The sequence below is a fragment of the Aaosphaeria arxii genome, assembly GCF_010015735.1.
Source record: "Aaosphaeria arxii CBS 175.79 unplaced genomic scaffold BU24scaffold_6, whole genome shotgun sequence".
NCBI classification, from domain to species: Eukaryota; Fungi; Ascomycota; class Dothideomycetes; order Pleosporales; genus Aaosphaeria; species Aaosphaeria arxii.
The window spans coordinates 1,990,378-2,004,758 of NW_022983479.1; the positions used below are offsets into that span (position 1 = coordinate 1,990,378).

The 14,381-nt window shown below is 49.3% G+C and overlaps 7 protein-coding genes across 7 annotated transcripts; 4 read left to right on the top strand and 3 right to left on the bottom strand.

Moving 5' to 3' along the window:
• The first annotated feature begins 221 nt into the window (after positions 1-221).
• On the top strand, positions 222-1,606 carry BU24DRAFT_424788 (ornithine carbamoyltransferase mitochondrial precursor). The gene is made up of 3 exons (XM_033528593.1): positions 222-656; positions 743-1,424; positions 1,475-1,606. The coding sequence occupies exons 1-3, from the start codon at positions 294-296 to the stop codon at positions 1,525-1,527; spliced, it is 1,098 nt and encodes a 365-aa protein (XP_033382116.1). The 5' UTR covers positions 222-293; the 3' UTR covers positions 1,528-1,606.
• A 326-nt stretch (positions 1,607-1,932) lies between these two features.
• BU24DRAFT_424789 (DUF1857-domain-containing protein) lies at positions 1,933-3,269 on the top strand. Its single transcript, XM_033528594.1, has 4 exons — positions 1,933-2,499; positions 2,625-2,765; positions 2,844-3,005; positions 3,091-3,269. The coding sequence occupies exons 1-4, from the start codon at positions 2,386-2,388 to the stop codon at positions 3,163-3,165; spliced, it is 492 nt and encodes a 163-aa protein (XP_033382117.1). The 5' UTR covers positions 1,933-2,385; the 3' UTR covers positions 3,166-3,269.
• A 2,541-nt stretch (positions 3,270-5,810) lies between these two features.
• Positions 5,811-8,083, bottom strand: BU24DRAFT_424794 (uncharacterized protein). The gene has a single exon (XM_033528595.1). It carries the CDS (start codon positions 7,709-7,711, stop codon positions 6,257-6,259), a length of 1,455 nt encoding a protein of 484 aa, XP_033382118.1. The 5' UTR covers positions 7,712-8,083; the 3' UTR covers positions 5,811-6,256.
• Positions 8,084-8,271: 188 nt separating this feature from the next.
• Positions 8,272-10,320, top strand: BU24DRAFT_394797 (FolC bifunctional protein). Its single transcript, XM_033525230.1, has 2 exons — positions 8,272-8,567; positions 8,623-10,320. The coding sequence occupies exons 1-2, from the start codon at positions 8,389-8,391 to the stop codon at positions 10,178-10,180; spliced, it is 1,737 nt and encodes a 578-aa protein (XP_033382119.1). The 5' UTR covers positions 8,272-8,388; the 3' UTR covers positions 10,181-10,320.
• Positions 10,321-10,329: 9 nt separating this feature from the next.
• BU24DRAFT_494189 (uncharacterized protein) lies at positions 10,330-11,364 on the bottom strand. The gene is made up of 2 exons (XM_033534023.1): positions 10,599-11,364; positions 10,330-10,540 (listed from the first exon to the last, which is right to left on the bottom strand). Exons 1-2 carry the CDS (start codon positions 10,908-10,910, stop codon positions 10,478-10,480), a joined length of 375 nt encoding a protein of 124 aa, XP_033382120.1. The 5' UTR covers positions 10,911-11,364; the 3' UTR covers positions 10,330-10,477.
• Positions 11,365-12,161: 797 nt separating this feature from the next.
• Positions 12,162-13,379, top strand: BU24DRAFT_394799 (NAD(P)-binding protein). Its single transcript, XM_033525231.1, has 3 exons — positions 12,162-12,252; positions 12,305-12,740; positions 12,800-13,379. The coding sequence occupies exons 1-3, from the start codon at positions 12,225-12,227 to the stop codon at positions 13,227-13,229; spliced, it is 894 nt and encodes a 297-aa protein (XP_033382121.1). The 5' UTR covers positions 12,162-12,224; the 3' UTR covers positions 13,230-13,379.
• Positions 13,380-13,404: 25 nt separating this feature from the next.
• Positions 13,405-14,279, bottom strand: BU24DRAFT_349749 (oxidoreductase ucpA; the record flags this gene model as incomplete). The annotated part of the gene is made up of 3 exons (XM_033523619.1): positions 13,405-13,671; positions 13,729-14,180; positions 14,243-14,279. 3 exons carry the CDS (start codon positions 14,277-14,279, stop codon positions 13,405-13,407), a joined length of 756 nt encoding a protein of 251 aa, XP_033382122.1.
• Between the last annotated feature and the right edge of the window lie 102 nt (positions 14,280-14,381).

Below are 14,381 nucleotides of genomic sequence, written 5' to 3' on the forward strand. Positions count from 1 at the left end.
TAGCTACTTCAGGTGTAGAAGATATTTCTATACCTGAGACTACGAGGTAACAAGTATCTAACTGCAGAGTAGACTACTCTGGTCAGAGTTGGGATGGAGCAGCTCAGGGAGTCAGGGCCCAATCACATACCAACTTCTGTCAGAGTGGACCGTGCACCGAACCCCAGATTTTATTATCATTTTCGTGACGCATCACATCGTTTCTTTATCTCTCGTGTCTTCTATTCTTCAGCACAAAACAAAACACCAAATTTTCTTCTCAATTGCTGATCGCTCAACCTCTGCAATCCCCAATGGCGTCTACACGACCAATTACTACAGCTTTTCGAAGCTCGCCTCGTGCTCAATTGCGTTCCGTCTCCACGTCGTCCCCCGCTGCTCCACCCACATCACCATTTGCTCCTCGACATTTGCTATCGATAGCAGACCTTACTCCCTCAGAACTCACCACACTCATCCGTAATGCACACCACCATAAGTCAGTTATCAAACCTACGGGTCAAGTGCCTTTGTCCCTCCGAAGTGGATTGGCTGGAAAGACAGTCGCGATGACCTTCAGCAAACGAAGCACTCGCACTAGGTTGTCTGCTGAGGGTGCTGTCGTTGCGCTGGGAGGCCATCCTATTTTCTTGAGCAAAGATGACATTCAATTGGGAGTATGTATCCCCGTTCAATCCATGATGTGTGTTATCACATCCAGTTCGCTCTAGTAATCGAGTTCCGTCTACTCACCACCAGTTAGGTCAATGAGTCAGTATACGACACCGCCGTTGTCGCGTCAAGTATGACTGCAGCCCTCATAGCTCGAGTGGGCCCGCATTCGGACGTCGCAGACCTAGCAAAGTACTCCTCTGCTCCTGTCATCAATGCCCTCTCCGATCTCTATCATCCACTCCAGACCCTCGCCGACTTCCTCACGATTGCCGAAACATACCCCTCGAACTCAGCAGGATCGCTTGGACTAGAGGGCCTCAAGATCGCTTGGGTTGGTGATGCCAACAATGTTTTGTTTGACCTCGCCATTGGTGCCGCGAAGTTGGGTGTAGATGTCGCCGTCGCAACGCCCAAAGGATACGAGATTCCCGAGGAGATGCGTGGAGTTATTGACCAAGCAGCTGCCACGGCGCCTAAGGCTGGTTCCCTGTTGGAGACGAACGTGCCCGAAGAAGCTGTCAAGAACGCGGATATCCTCGTCACAGACACTTGGGTCTCCATGGGTCAAGAAGAGGAAACTGCCAAACGTCTTAAGGCATTCGAGGGGTTCCAGATCACGTCTGAGCTTGCTAAGCGCGGTGGCGCAAAGGACGACTGGAAGTTCATGCATTGCTTGCCTCGTCATCCTGAGGAAGTCAGCGATGAGGTCTTCCACGGGCCTAGGTCGCTTGTGTACCCCGAAGCTGAAAACAGGCTGTGGACTGCCATTTGTGAGTTACCATGTATACATCGAGATTGACAAATACTAATCTTTGTATAGCTGCACTCGAAGCATTCGTGATCAACAAGGGTCACATCACCAAGGATGCATAAACAATAACTACCAGATGTGCAATAGCTGAAGGCGATCAAGACTCATGATAAAATAGAACACCCAATGATATAAACACTGTCTTCAAAAGTTACCTTTCATAGACTTGGAATGAATTTAAACTCAACATTTACGGGCCTCCTACTTACTCATACATGCTTTGCTTTCATTAACGTGACAATATGTCTAAAATGGCAAATGTCCTATATGGAGCGAACTGTCTCCGGCAGAGCAGCATGGACAGAGTTACTACGTAATATTAGAGACAAGAGCCTCCCACAGGGGCCATAATCAGCAATGACGAAATCATAAACTTCAGCCGTGTATGCACTTCCCGCACGAGTACATACATGGGAGGAAGCGAGTTTTGCTTACGCTGAATTGCTCGGTATTCGGACAATCGCATCTTCGGACAAATCGCTTGGCAAACGGGAGCGACTGAATAATCAATCTCGCTGTATCGGCATTGGTGGGGAAGCGGCCCGTTGGCTTGCCTCATAGGTTCCTACTTGCAGTGAGTGCATCGTAGCCGCCAAAGAATTAACTACCAAGTAAAGCAAATACACCTGCAGGATTGGAAGGCAAATGGACGAGACACGACGGAATTGATGTGCATGCAGCGTGACAACCAGCACCTAACATCCAAGATCAAAGATAAATAAATATCTTGGTACCCAGCACATACTTGTGGCAATACAAAACATCACTTCTCTTCTAACCTTCCAACCAAACACGACCCAAGAACTACATTCCATTTACGTCCTTTTTGAACCATCATAAGAACAAAACATTCCAACGATAAACAACCTCTAGAAAGAATAAATCCTCCACCATCTCACACCAAACCAATCCTCAACACAATGGTCAACATTAACCTCGCCTATACCGCCCGCATCAACCCAGAGGGCGCCACTCCAGTCCTCACATACCCCCAGATCTGGGCTGGTCTCCAGCGGAAAATCCGCTTCGCACAGGTTCGTACCTCCCTCCCTAGGCACACAGCCTATCAGTCATCTACCTCCACTCCCAAAAGCAGCATGAAAGGAGAAGTTTCTATAACAAAGACCAAAAGGGCTAACCAAGTGTGTGAGGGAAAAAGGAATTCGTCCCCGTTATCAAGGGATGCGAAGTCCTCTCCGACCAAGATGGCATCGTGAAACGCAAAGTCCAATTCCAGCTCGGCGGACCAAGCCCGGGAGGAGAGTTCATCGAGACAGTCACAAGCTATGAACCCAGCTGGGTACGTCGCCATTCCTTTCCTCTCCTATACACGACAATCGGGGCCAATTCCCCTTTTGCTAACCGTGGTGTGCAATAGGTATGTTTCGAGCAGCAAGATGGAACTCAGATCCGCAACATCGTTTCCGACGGTCCATCTGGCGAGCCGGACGACCTACACATGACGTATGTTTTTGAGTACCGCCTTCCCAATGTGGAGGCAGGTGAGGCGGAGGCGAAAGAGCGGAAGAGGTTACTTGCTGTGAGTTCTTTTTCTTTCCCCCTTTCCTTTGTACGCGGCCTTTCTCTTTTGGTAGCAAAGTTGATGCTGACTTTGGGATGTTTAGTTGGCGAAGACGGCGGTGGAGAGCAGTATCAAGACGATTAGAGAGATGGTGCAAGATGGCAGGATTAAGGAGTAGAGGAACTTGCCAGGAGCGCACGATCGTCCATAGGAGATCAATGATGCACACGGGGTTTACTGATGTGTGCGAAACATCTTTAATATAATATGCAAGCGAAAACAATCTTGGAAAGTCTGATTGAATAGAATTGAATGTATTTTTTGTCTCCGCTCCCAGGTGGATCGATCGAAATGTCGAACCATATCTAAACATCGATTACTTCAGCGAAATCTTTCGGAACGTCGTCGTACATGAATCTCTTCCCAAGCTCTGAGAGATAGACGAGCTCTCCTTGATCGAATTCAATGAGCGAAATATTCCCCTGATGGCAACATATTCCAATGCCTATAGGTCGCTGAACTCCGTCTTGACAAGGTCATTTCCTCCGCGCTCTTTAGGACTGGATGTTTGCTGACTAGGAGCGGATTGTTTATTCCGTCCAGCTACCAGTTTCGCTACCGATTCTTCCCGGCGGGTAATTCGGTGACCATATGAACTGAATTGTTTCGCCAATTCTGTCAACTGTTGGTTTCGGGCTCTAAGCCCCGTAACTTCTCGGGTATGCATGTCCTGCATTCGTTGTAACATCTCGGGGACGCTTGCCGTTGACACATTGCAGGTGATCACATGGTCCGTCAACTTGTCATTAATCTCTTTGCGTTTGTCCTCAATCGCTTTGTCGAGTGCAGTGAAGAATTCAGCGTTGTCCTGGCTGTATTTTAATCCTTGTTGATGAGCTTCATCGATTTGACGGTCTGCGTTTGCTAGGGTATCGTCGATTGAGAGGTATTCATTCCTACATACAACCCATGGAGATATAAGTTCTGGTGTGGTCGGTCGTAGACCTCACGACAAGCTCTTTCCTACAATCGCTAGTTCTTGAGTGTTTGGTGGGAGGTATCCGACTGATCTTTCTTAGAGCGCTCTTCCGCTTCTCGAGTCGTGATATCGTCCTGTAAATTGGCACACACTACCGCCAGTTCTTCAGGTGACAGGCGCTCGAGCTGCGCCCTTGTCATGTACATGATTTGGCGATTATGATGAGTCTGCTACTAAACATGTGAGTATGTGGTACATTATTGCCTCGCGTGTGATCGGTTTCACGAATGAGATAGGTCCGACAGGCTTGTCTCAACATACGTGGCTGGTTCAGTTGACTTGCTATCTGTTGAGATCTCTGTTGATCCGCAAACAGTAAGTACGGCTTCGTCACGTTCACTGACAAAACGGTAACGAGATCCAATGTCGCAATCACCGTGGTATGAAATTTCGCCTCAGTAGTGCAACCGTCTCTTCCTTTGTCGCGTCCAGCTTTGGATCTTTCGTCTGCGCGCTCGAGGAATTCGGACTCTAGTCGAGATCGAAACGTCCTCGGCAAGTGAGTTTGTTGGAACCGAGCGTCGAGTTCGCGCTAGAACTCATCAATAAGCTGAAAAAACGGACAATGAGATCGAACAACTCAGCAAGGAATTGAAGAAAGTAGATACGGTCTTTGTTGGCACGACAGACGCAAAAGCCCCGCGCAGGTTGATGAATTTCGTAGCCTGACAATAGGATCAATCAGATCGATAGTAACTGATCCTGTATAATAGGATTCGATCCAAGCGCTTACAAGCCATATAGACAAACATCCGGCACCGGATCAATGCCATGGAACGGCGTATGGAAGGTCTATACGACAACGCCATGGGTCTTATCGGTACAAACAAGCCTGTTGCAACTGAAGTAACTGGTCTCAATGTAAGTATGACCTAGATATAAGAGTTGACAGAGTTCATGCTGATGATTCAATAGGACAGATTCAAGGCAGCCATTCTCGTAATCGAAGAGGAAACACAAGAACTGTACAATTCATTGATGGACGATCATGAAGATGGTACAACAGGTCTCCGAAATTTCTGGAAATCTTTCGAGGATGCTAATAAAGCTATGCCGGAGGAACATCGAGGTGTTCGTGGATGGGAGACTATTGATATACCAAATACTCAGATGCCTGCTAAAAAAAAAGGGAAGGGCGTGATGACCACATAGACGGCCATTCACACGTTACTCAGGACTATGGGAGCCTCTTGGGGAAAATCCGGCAGGTTGTGTCCATCGTAGAGAATGTTTCGAAAACCATTCGACCCTCTCTCGAGTCTTGACCTTATTTCTACACCTACGCTTGCCTCCAACAACTGAGCTCTCTCTCGATCCATCGATGAATAGGCACTTTGGCGATCCGCATGGATATGGAGGAATGAGTCAATCGGATAACAAGTCAGTCGTCTTTGTGTAACAAGTAGCAAGGGATGTGACAGGAGAAACCAATATGTATAATTAATTCCTCCCAAGAGTAAATTGCTGGCTCACGGGCCTAAGCTCAAGCTTATCCAACATACCAAACAAATACAACACTGAGTACGAGGGCGGAGTTTTTGCTATACTAGTAAAGATGATACTACCTGAATATCTGGCTGCGTTTAGCTCATATCAGCAGCACAGTAACAACCAGTAGCAATTCTCAAGGAACCATGACTTTTCAGATGGGCTGATATTGATTCCAGGAGTAGTCTTACCTTGCTCTTCACACATCTAAACAACCCTTTTGTGCCTCCAATTGAATCACAGCACTTGCCACATGTGCGATTTTGGATTTCATACACAAAAGTCAAGGCAAGAAATTGAAGTGGTCAAGGCACGTTGATGACCGTGCCAGAGGAAAGCTTTTTCCATTGCTTTTTCTGTTTCTCTGCCAGAATGATGCATCTCCCGATGCTGGAATCCCTAATAGCACTCGCTGCAAAATAAGCGTACATAGCTGAAAGCCCAGTCAAAGAAATCCCAGAAAGTTATATCGTCCACTTCCCAAAGCGGAGCCAAACCTGCTCCGCCATCGAATCCCTCATCCTCATCATGTGTATCTTGCTTCTCAGAAAATATGAACGAGCCACCCAAATGGTGGCTCTTGCAATGCTCCCCCGTCACTATGTCATAGTGGTCCCGAATAATCATTAGAGGGCGTAAGAAACCCATAAGCAAACCGAATGAACGTGAAATGTAAACGTTCAGATAAGAAATACAATCCGGAGCCTGACCAGCCTGCAGGTCATTGAAAGCTCCAGAACAATCATAGTCGCTCGCGTTGCTGAAGTCGCTCGACACGATCCGCCAGTGTCCTCGTCAAACCGACCGAGGCCCAAAAATCGTCCGAAACATCGTCTCGCTGAGCAATCCTCTCGAGAATCGCGCGTGCATCGCGGAGTTCCTGGTCTAGCGTCTGCGACTCCGCATCTGCAAAAGGTTCCAGATGCCCGTCCGCATGGTCCTCCAAGAGCTGCTCGGGTGGGTGAGCACTGTCGCGCGACGTGGTTCCATAGAATCCCCGAACGTATGCACTCGCTTCGCGCGAGCGGTCCCGAATACCACGCGAGTACCTGTTGGGGTCGCGTGACGGCGGCTCATCGGCATACCCTTGTCGGCTCCTCCGACGAAGCGAGGAACGGTGAAGACGTGATGTCGTGTCTTCTTCCTCTTCTGTGTCGGACGCAGTGTCGTCGTCGGAGGTGTCACAGGCCCGCATGAAGACCTCGTTCGGTGGAGAGCCTCGCCGCGAAGGGATGGTCAAATGTGTGCGCGATGACGTTGCTGAGTTAGAGTTCGAGCTGCCGGCTCGGGAGCTCGAGTGTGAGTTTGAAAAGGAAGCCGACGCCGCCGCAGAAGTGAAAGAAGAATCCGCAGATGGAGCGACAGGATCCGGCGCAACGGTGCTGAGCATTGTATCCCAGTGGTCGTCGATAGGACTCATGCTGCGTTCTCGATCGCCAAGGCCGTCGAGAGTGGTGGCAGGGCTCCAGGACTCGCGAAGAGAGCTCGACGGTAGTGGTCCATCAGCGATAGTGCGACGACCCATTCTGCGAAGAGGTGGAAACCCAACTGCATTGCTGTCGTTATCGTCATCGGCGTCTTCAATAATAATGATGTTCTCAGGAAGGAGACTTCCGCTCATAGGATGATGCGAGCGCGCCGGGTCCCAGGGCGACCTCCTAGAACTCAAATAACGCTCCCTAATGCGCTCCACGGTACCATCCGCGCGGGCATTCCGCGATGCAGCAGCGGGGGCAAAGTTTGGTGTTAGGGCCGCGAGTTGGCCGTTCAAGCGGTGCGTGTCTCTGTGGCCTGATGAGGCATTCGAGTCGTACATGGTCCGGTAAATAGTGTCCCGGCGCAGGCGCATGGCGTTTGCGAACCTTTCGTCATCTTCTGTCGATTCGGCAGGATGATGATAACGTTCGATGCCTGTTGTCCAGATTTCGGCTCGTGGTATCTGAAGCAGCTCAGGCGCGGCTGGGGGAGCAGCGCTGCGACGACCACTCAAAGGACGTGGGATAGGGTCACCATGCGACACAGTCGCGAGGTATTCAGGATCGAGCAATCGTGGAGATCGAGGGGATCGTGAGGACCGGGCGCGTCGACCTGCGAACGGAGAACGGCGGCGGATGGGCGAGCGCGCTGAGGCTGAAGGGTCGACTTTTGTCGCGTTATTTACCTCTGGAGAGGGTGCGCGCCACACTGGAAGACCCATTTCGTGGTGCGAAAGAAACAAAAACTGGTGATGGGAGATGGAAAAGTGATGGGTGGGAGGTGGAGGTGCCAGCGACGATGAGGCGAGTCCTGAAGGGTGAGGGTTGGGGGGGGACGGGGGACAGTCGGGGAAGGAACGGACGGTAAGCGAGTCCCTGCGGCGAGCGGCGAAGTAACACCAGAGGAATGCGAGGAGAGTGAGGCTGAGAGGGAGAGTACGAGGCGAGAAAGTGGCGGGTAGACGTTCTCCTTCAGTGAATAATCCACCTTTCCATCAAATAAGTTGTCATTAATAACCTCGTACCTACAGTACGGAAAGAATGATGCTTAAGAATCAATTTCCTCTTCGAATATTTCGTGATAGTCAATGATGTTTAAGCCTACAAGAAGGAAAGGTCCCTCTGTCCTCTCCAGCCTCACCAAACCAAACAACCTCAAACGTCACGGGGAGGGATTGGACTCCAACCACGGACGCCAAGACCGATATCCCAAAACGGGAAAGGCTCGCTTAATCCCAATTCGCGTTTTCGACCACTGCTCCATCTGACTCACAAGCTTCTGCAGGAACAGAGTGACTGTGCGTTTCAAAACGAACGATCAAATGCCGTTGCCTAGGTAATACCAGAAAGTCTTCATTGTTGCCCATGATCCCTTGAAGGCTGTCGAATTCTCGAGGCCATGATCCAGCCGGGCCTCGAACGCATAGCCCTTCTGGTGAAGGATCTCGAGTTCCCATGGAAGGCCATACATGTTGCTGGAACTAACGGCAAGGGCTCAATCTGCGCCCATGTGGCCTCTCTCCTCCAAAAACGCAATGTACGCGCTGGCCGCTTCACGTCCCCCCATTTAGTCAATAGGTAGGCGCCTAATCACGTGGCCGTGCTGCAACGATCTAATCAATCATGGTGCCAGATGGGATTGCATTCAGATCGATGGTTGGGGGATATCCAAGTCGAAGTTTATGAATGCGGAGAAGTACTTCCAGAGATTGAACGAGGCACAAAACATTCAAGCATCGGATTTTGAAATCCTGACCGCAATCGTCTTTCAGATCTTCACGCACGAGAGAGTCAAGATTGGTGTTGTCGAGGTCGGCATGGGCGGGAAGCTCGACTCCACAAATATATTGAACAACCAGGCTGTCTCAGTGATATCAAAGATCTCCTATGATCACGAGGGGTTTCTTGGCAACACACTCGACGAGATTGCAAGGCATAAGGCAGGGATTTTGCGGCCGAATGTACCCTATGTTGTCAATACCAGTAATGAGTGGAATGTCCGCAACGTCATTGAAGAGATAGCCAACGAGGTGGGGGCCGGACCATTGGTTCACGCAGATACCGAAGATCTGAGGGAGAGGATCTGGTCTACGTCTAAGTGGAAGAATTTCGCATCAACATTGGCACCTTTCCAACGTGACAATGCGGTACTGGCATACCTTGCTGTAGAGGAAGCGCTTAAGGGGCTGGGGAAATCTCCATCAAAAGTGGGTCAAGTTGTTGATGCATTTAAAAACAAACCATTTCCAGGACGATTCCACAATCAAGGAGTACCGGCTGTGTTTGGACCTGATAGGACTGTTCTTGTAGACGGTGCACACAACGAAGACGCTGCAAAGGCTCTCCGTGAGTACATTGGCACTTCTTCTAAGATCAGCGGTTCGAGGATAGGATTTGGGAAGTCTCCAATGCAAGATCCGGGCGTTTTGCGGACGCGGAAACCCATTACTTGGGTACTCGCCATGTCTGACACAAAAGATGTGGATAAGTTCCTTGCGACACTGGTTCAAGATGGGGACGGCGTTGTCACTGCAAAGTTCGGTCCCGTGGAAGGCATGCCGTGGGTCCAAGCGATGGATCCTCAAAAGATACTTGAGGCCGCGAGAAGATTACATCCGAACATTGCAGGCGTGGCAGTACCCGAAGTTGGTGCGCACAGGGCCCTACTGGCAGCAAAGTACTTGTCGTCAGATGATACCCTCATCGTCCTAACAGGCAGCTTATATTTTGTTGGCACTTTGATGCGTGAGTTGAGGGAAAAGAAATATGACGAGCATGGTACGAGCATGGACGCAATCGAAGCGCAGGAAAGGAAAAGGTTCGCCCAGCTTGATCCGAATTCAAAAATGGGTCATTGGGATATTAACCGACACGCGGCCACCGAGCATGTGTCTTCGCGTGAAGATTCGATGAGGCAGAAGCTCCAGGATGATGTTCGCGAGCTGGATGACATGCTGAACAGTGTGCAACAAGAGAGCGAAGATATTCGCCAAGACAGTGTTCGGCGATTGGAGAAAGCATGTGCATCTCCTTTATCGTCTGACCTGTCGTCCACCATACAACAGGGGCGAAATTCCCTGAAGGAGAGATTCCAGGTCGATGTCGATGACATACGAATGCGTGTGGACGCATTGAGCGCGTTGGACTCACCCAACCGTCGTCGTGGGAGTGGCACGAGACGAGAATCTTGATAAGTAATGCACTTGTTTAGCCATGTACTACTTATCAAAACATGACCGCAACTCACCAAGTTGTTCTATTTGAGCCTGCTTCTGAGTTTGTACTAAGATAATGACTGTGTACTGCTCGCAACATCACAACTTCATGGAACTTGCATTATGTTTGGTGAAATAATGTACTCAATATGAGGGTATCAACAATTACTATCGTACAATCATGTAATCATGTCCGTTCAACCAATATCTGATAATATCATTACAGCCACTTCATAACTCCCCCACTAGTTGAAACGCTCAATCATCAATAATTTACAAGTGGTGGCGGCGAGTGGTACGTCCATCTGTACCGTGCATGCGGCGAGTGCCAGCAGCCTGTGAGATGTGTTAGTTATCCATTCGAGAAGATAGGAACAGATGAGGGAGAACTAACCTTCAAACCCGGACGACGAGTCAAAGATCCCCTCAACTTCATGAGGGCACCAGAGACCTTGTCTCCCATGGTGGCATGTCGCTTCTGGTGATGGTGGTGGCCCACGGGAGCGGCACCATGATGGCGAGTGGTCTTAGTGGTGGTCGTGGTAGTGGTGGTAGTTGCCGGTGTACGATGGGTACGGGTAGTCCGTCCTCCACCAAGAAGTCTCGTCTTCATGCTTGGACGAGCGGTGGTGGTGGTGCGTGGAGCACGAGTAGTGCGGGTTGTGCGGGGAGCAGTAGTGTGGTGAGTGCGGCGCATGATAGGCATGATGGATGAATGGATGAGTAGAATGTAGGTTTGAAAGATAGGGTTTGAAGGTTGTTTTTGGCTATAGAGTCTTTGACTCGAAGTAGTAGTAGTAGTTGTTGTTTAGTGGGTTGGTTGCTTGTTTGTTGGATGATAAGGAAAGGAGTATAGGGTCGACAACGGTTAGATTTATATACACATTGATCGGACAAGTCTGTCACTCTAAGGATGGAGATACTCGTATCTTGTCGTGAGACCCTGAAAACAGGTTCATTCTCCAAAACTCACAAGAAAGGCAGGAGATCATCACGAAACGTCATGCAGGGCGATGGGTAGCTTGGAATGTGGCTGCTTCATATGGGGCACTGACGTTTGCGTCCAACAGAGGTGGCTTGGGAGTTTCCAGAGCATTTCCTTCTTCGGCGGTCGAGACAGGATGTTAATTGGATTACAGGGATACAAAGGATCGAGGTCGTCCTTGATCAAATGAAAGATGTGGTCGAGATGACAAGTCGAGGCTATGACGCAGCCGCCAATGACGTAAATTCTTCAGCCCTACGAGACAAGCAACCCCGAATCCCAATCCCCATTCTCCACCAACCCCCACTGCACGCAATCAAGCCGTATCGTGAGAAAAAGCTTGCGACGACTGGGAAGAAGTCCGAATACCCGGTTGCAGGAGTATCATTACTGTATCTTGCCCTCGTTAATTCTGCCGCGAGTCATAGCACATTGGACTGTGAGGTCATATGCTGTTTTTGGTGGTGGGAGCATCCCGTCATTGTGTGTGGTGGGAGTGACGGCATTTCAACAATGAACCCAAACTCAAAATTCAATTCGAAACTACGCACAATATTTTTTTTCAGTCTAGGTACCTTTCAAATGTTCCCCATGCCCAGCCCTCATAGCTCGTAGATTTTAAGCATGTAGCAGTCGCTGTCGTTGTGCCTTCCGTGCGGATGAATTGCGCCATGCCTTACCATAAACCGAACTCGACTGTGGAATGGGACCAGCACAAGCTAATGGGTAGGCTTGATCCTCATAAGCATTGGATCTCTTGCATCTCGAGACCATTGTTCATGTCCACATACACTGCTCCCTTACCCAGCACATTTCAATATGAAGTTCAAGAATCGTCTTAGCTATCATCAATCGATGCATTTTTTATCTCACGTCTCCACTTCTTTTCATGAGCGTAGTTGTGATGTCACTTAAAAATCAGTGATCAAATAAAAATCATCCAACATCATCAAGAAATAGCATCTCGCTCGATATTTGCACCAGAGAATTCGACTCACCTAGAATCAAGCGCACTCCGTTAATCAAATTCCAATCATGACCGACAAATCGCAATTCGATCAAGGTATGCCACGCTGGTATGCCGAAACAGGAGAAAGAAGCTCACGATGTAACAGGATATGAGGTCCCTGTTCAACACCAGAAGGCTCCTGGACTTGAGTCAAAACTTGACCCCAAGCCGCAATATGATCAGATCCCTACTCCTGAAGGAGGTTACCAGCTGTACAAGGCTGCCGGCAAACTCGAAGGCAAGAAGGCTTTGATCACGGGTGGTGACTCCGGAATTGGTCGCTCCATTGCTATTCTCTATGCCATGGAGGGAGCGGATAGTTTCATTGCTTATCTACCCGAAGAAGAAGAGGATGCACAAGAGACGAAGAAGCTAGTCGAACAGAAAGGCAGGAAATGCTACCTGCATGCAACTGACTTGCGTGACCGCGCCAACTGCAAAAAGCTCGTCGAGAAAGCCGTCAGCGACTTGGGCGGAATCGATATTTTGGTCAACAATCACGCCTACCAAATGATGGTTGAGGATATTCAAGACCTCGATGAGTAAGTTGACATTGAATACCTTTACTCTCTGCCGAAAGCAGTGATTAACAAGCTTGTAGAGAGCAATGGCTTAAGACATTCGACACCAACATTCACCCCTTCTTTTATCTCTCCAAGTACACCATCCCTCATTTAAAGAAGGGAAGCGCCATCATCAACAATGCCTCTATCAATGCCTACATCGGCCGACCGGATTTGCTTGACTATACTTCAACAAAGGGTGCCATCGTCGCCTTCACTCGCGGTCTTTCCAACCAATATGTCAGCAAAGGCATCCGCGTGAACGCTGTTGCTCCTGGTCCTGTTTGGACCCCTCTTATCCCCAGCACCATGACAGATGAAGCTATCAAGCAATTCACTAGTCCAATGGGACGACCATCGCAGCCCAGCGAGATTGCAACCTGCTTCGTCTTCCTTGCTAGCGCTGATAGCAGCTCGATCAGTGGCCAGACAATCCACGCCAATGGAGGTGTGGTCGTTAACGGCTAGACAGTGGCTATTCTGTAAGATGCTACGGTCCTGACGAATACACTGTGGTATTGGGGACATTCACAAGGCATTTAAACTCATGTAATCTCCTACATTTAATGAACAATTGATGCATATAATTCATTACTAATTTCATTATGGTCATCTCTGGACAAATGATGTTTTGTCGCTCTGGTTAGATACAGCGACCACCATCAACTTCAAGGTTCGTTCCAGTGATAAAACTTGCTTCCGAGCTTGCCATGAACAAGCATGCTGATACCACATCACCGACCTCTCCAATACGCCCCATCGGCACATTGCTTATGAATTTCTTTCTGTTTTCCGGTGTATCTTCTACACCCGTGAAGTGTGAGAACAATCCGGTGCCCGTGACCAGAGGACAGATACTATTGACGCGAATCTGGTGTGGCCCATATTCCGCAGCCAGACCTTTCGTTGCCTTCGAGTAGAGTCAGCAACAAGCTTCAATTTGAAAGCAATCGAGAAAACGACATACATTCCATATTGCCCCTTTCGAGGCATTGTACCAGACCAGACCCGGTCGTGGCCTGGTCGCGCCGACGCTGGCAATGTTGATAATGACGCCACCTTCTTTTCGCTCGATCGCCTGCGGCACCCAAGCATTGCAACCCAAGTACACACCCTTCACATTTACGTCGAATGTCCGCTGGAACTCATCCTCTGTGACTTCTATGGTAGGCTTGTTGACATAGCTCGTGCCAGCGTTATTCACGAGGATATCGACCTTGCCCCATTTCTGGGTGGCGGCATCCATAGCGGACTTCCAGTCTGCGGCCTTGGTAACGTCCATTTTGTGGAAGGCGAGCGCGGTTGGATTGGACTGGCATGTTGACTCTCCGCCGGCTTGGTTGATGTCGCAGACGAGTACGTTGGCACCTTCTTCAGCGAAGGCTATCGATATGCCGGCTCCGAAGCCAGATCCAGCGCCTGTGGAGGGCTATGTCAATCGTACGTGGTCGAGAAACCGGGGTTTGTTGGGTAGGTATTACCTGTGACGAGAGCTACTTTTCCATCTAATCGGCCCATTATTACCGTGTTGACGTACCGTTTTGGGTGTTGAAAATAGAATAGAAGACTGTAGTGGAAGAGCAGTGAGCACAATGTTGAGAAGACCTGATTGAACGAACA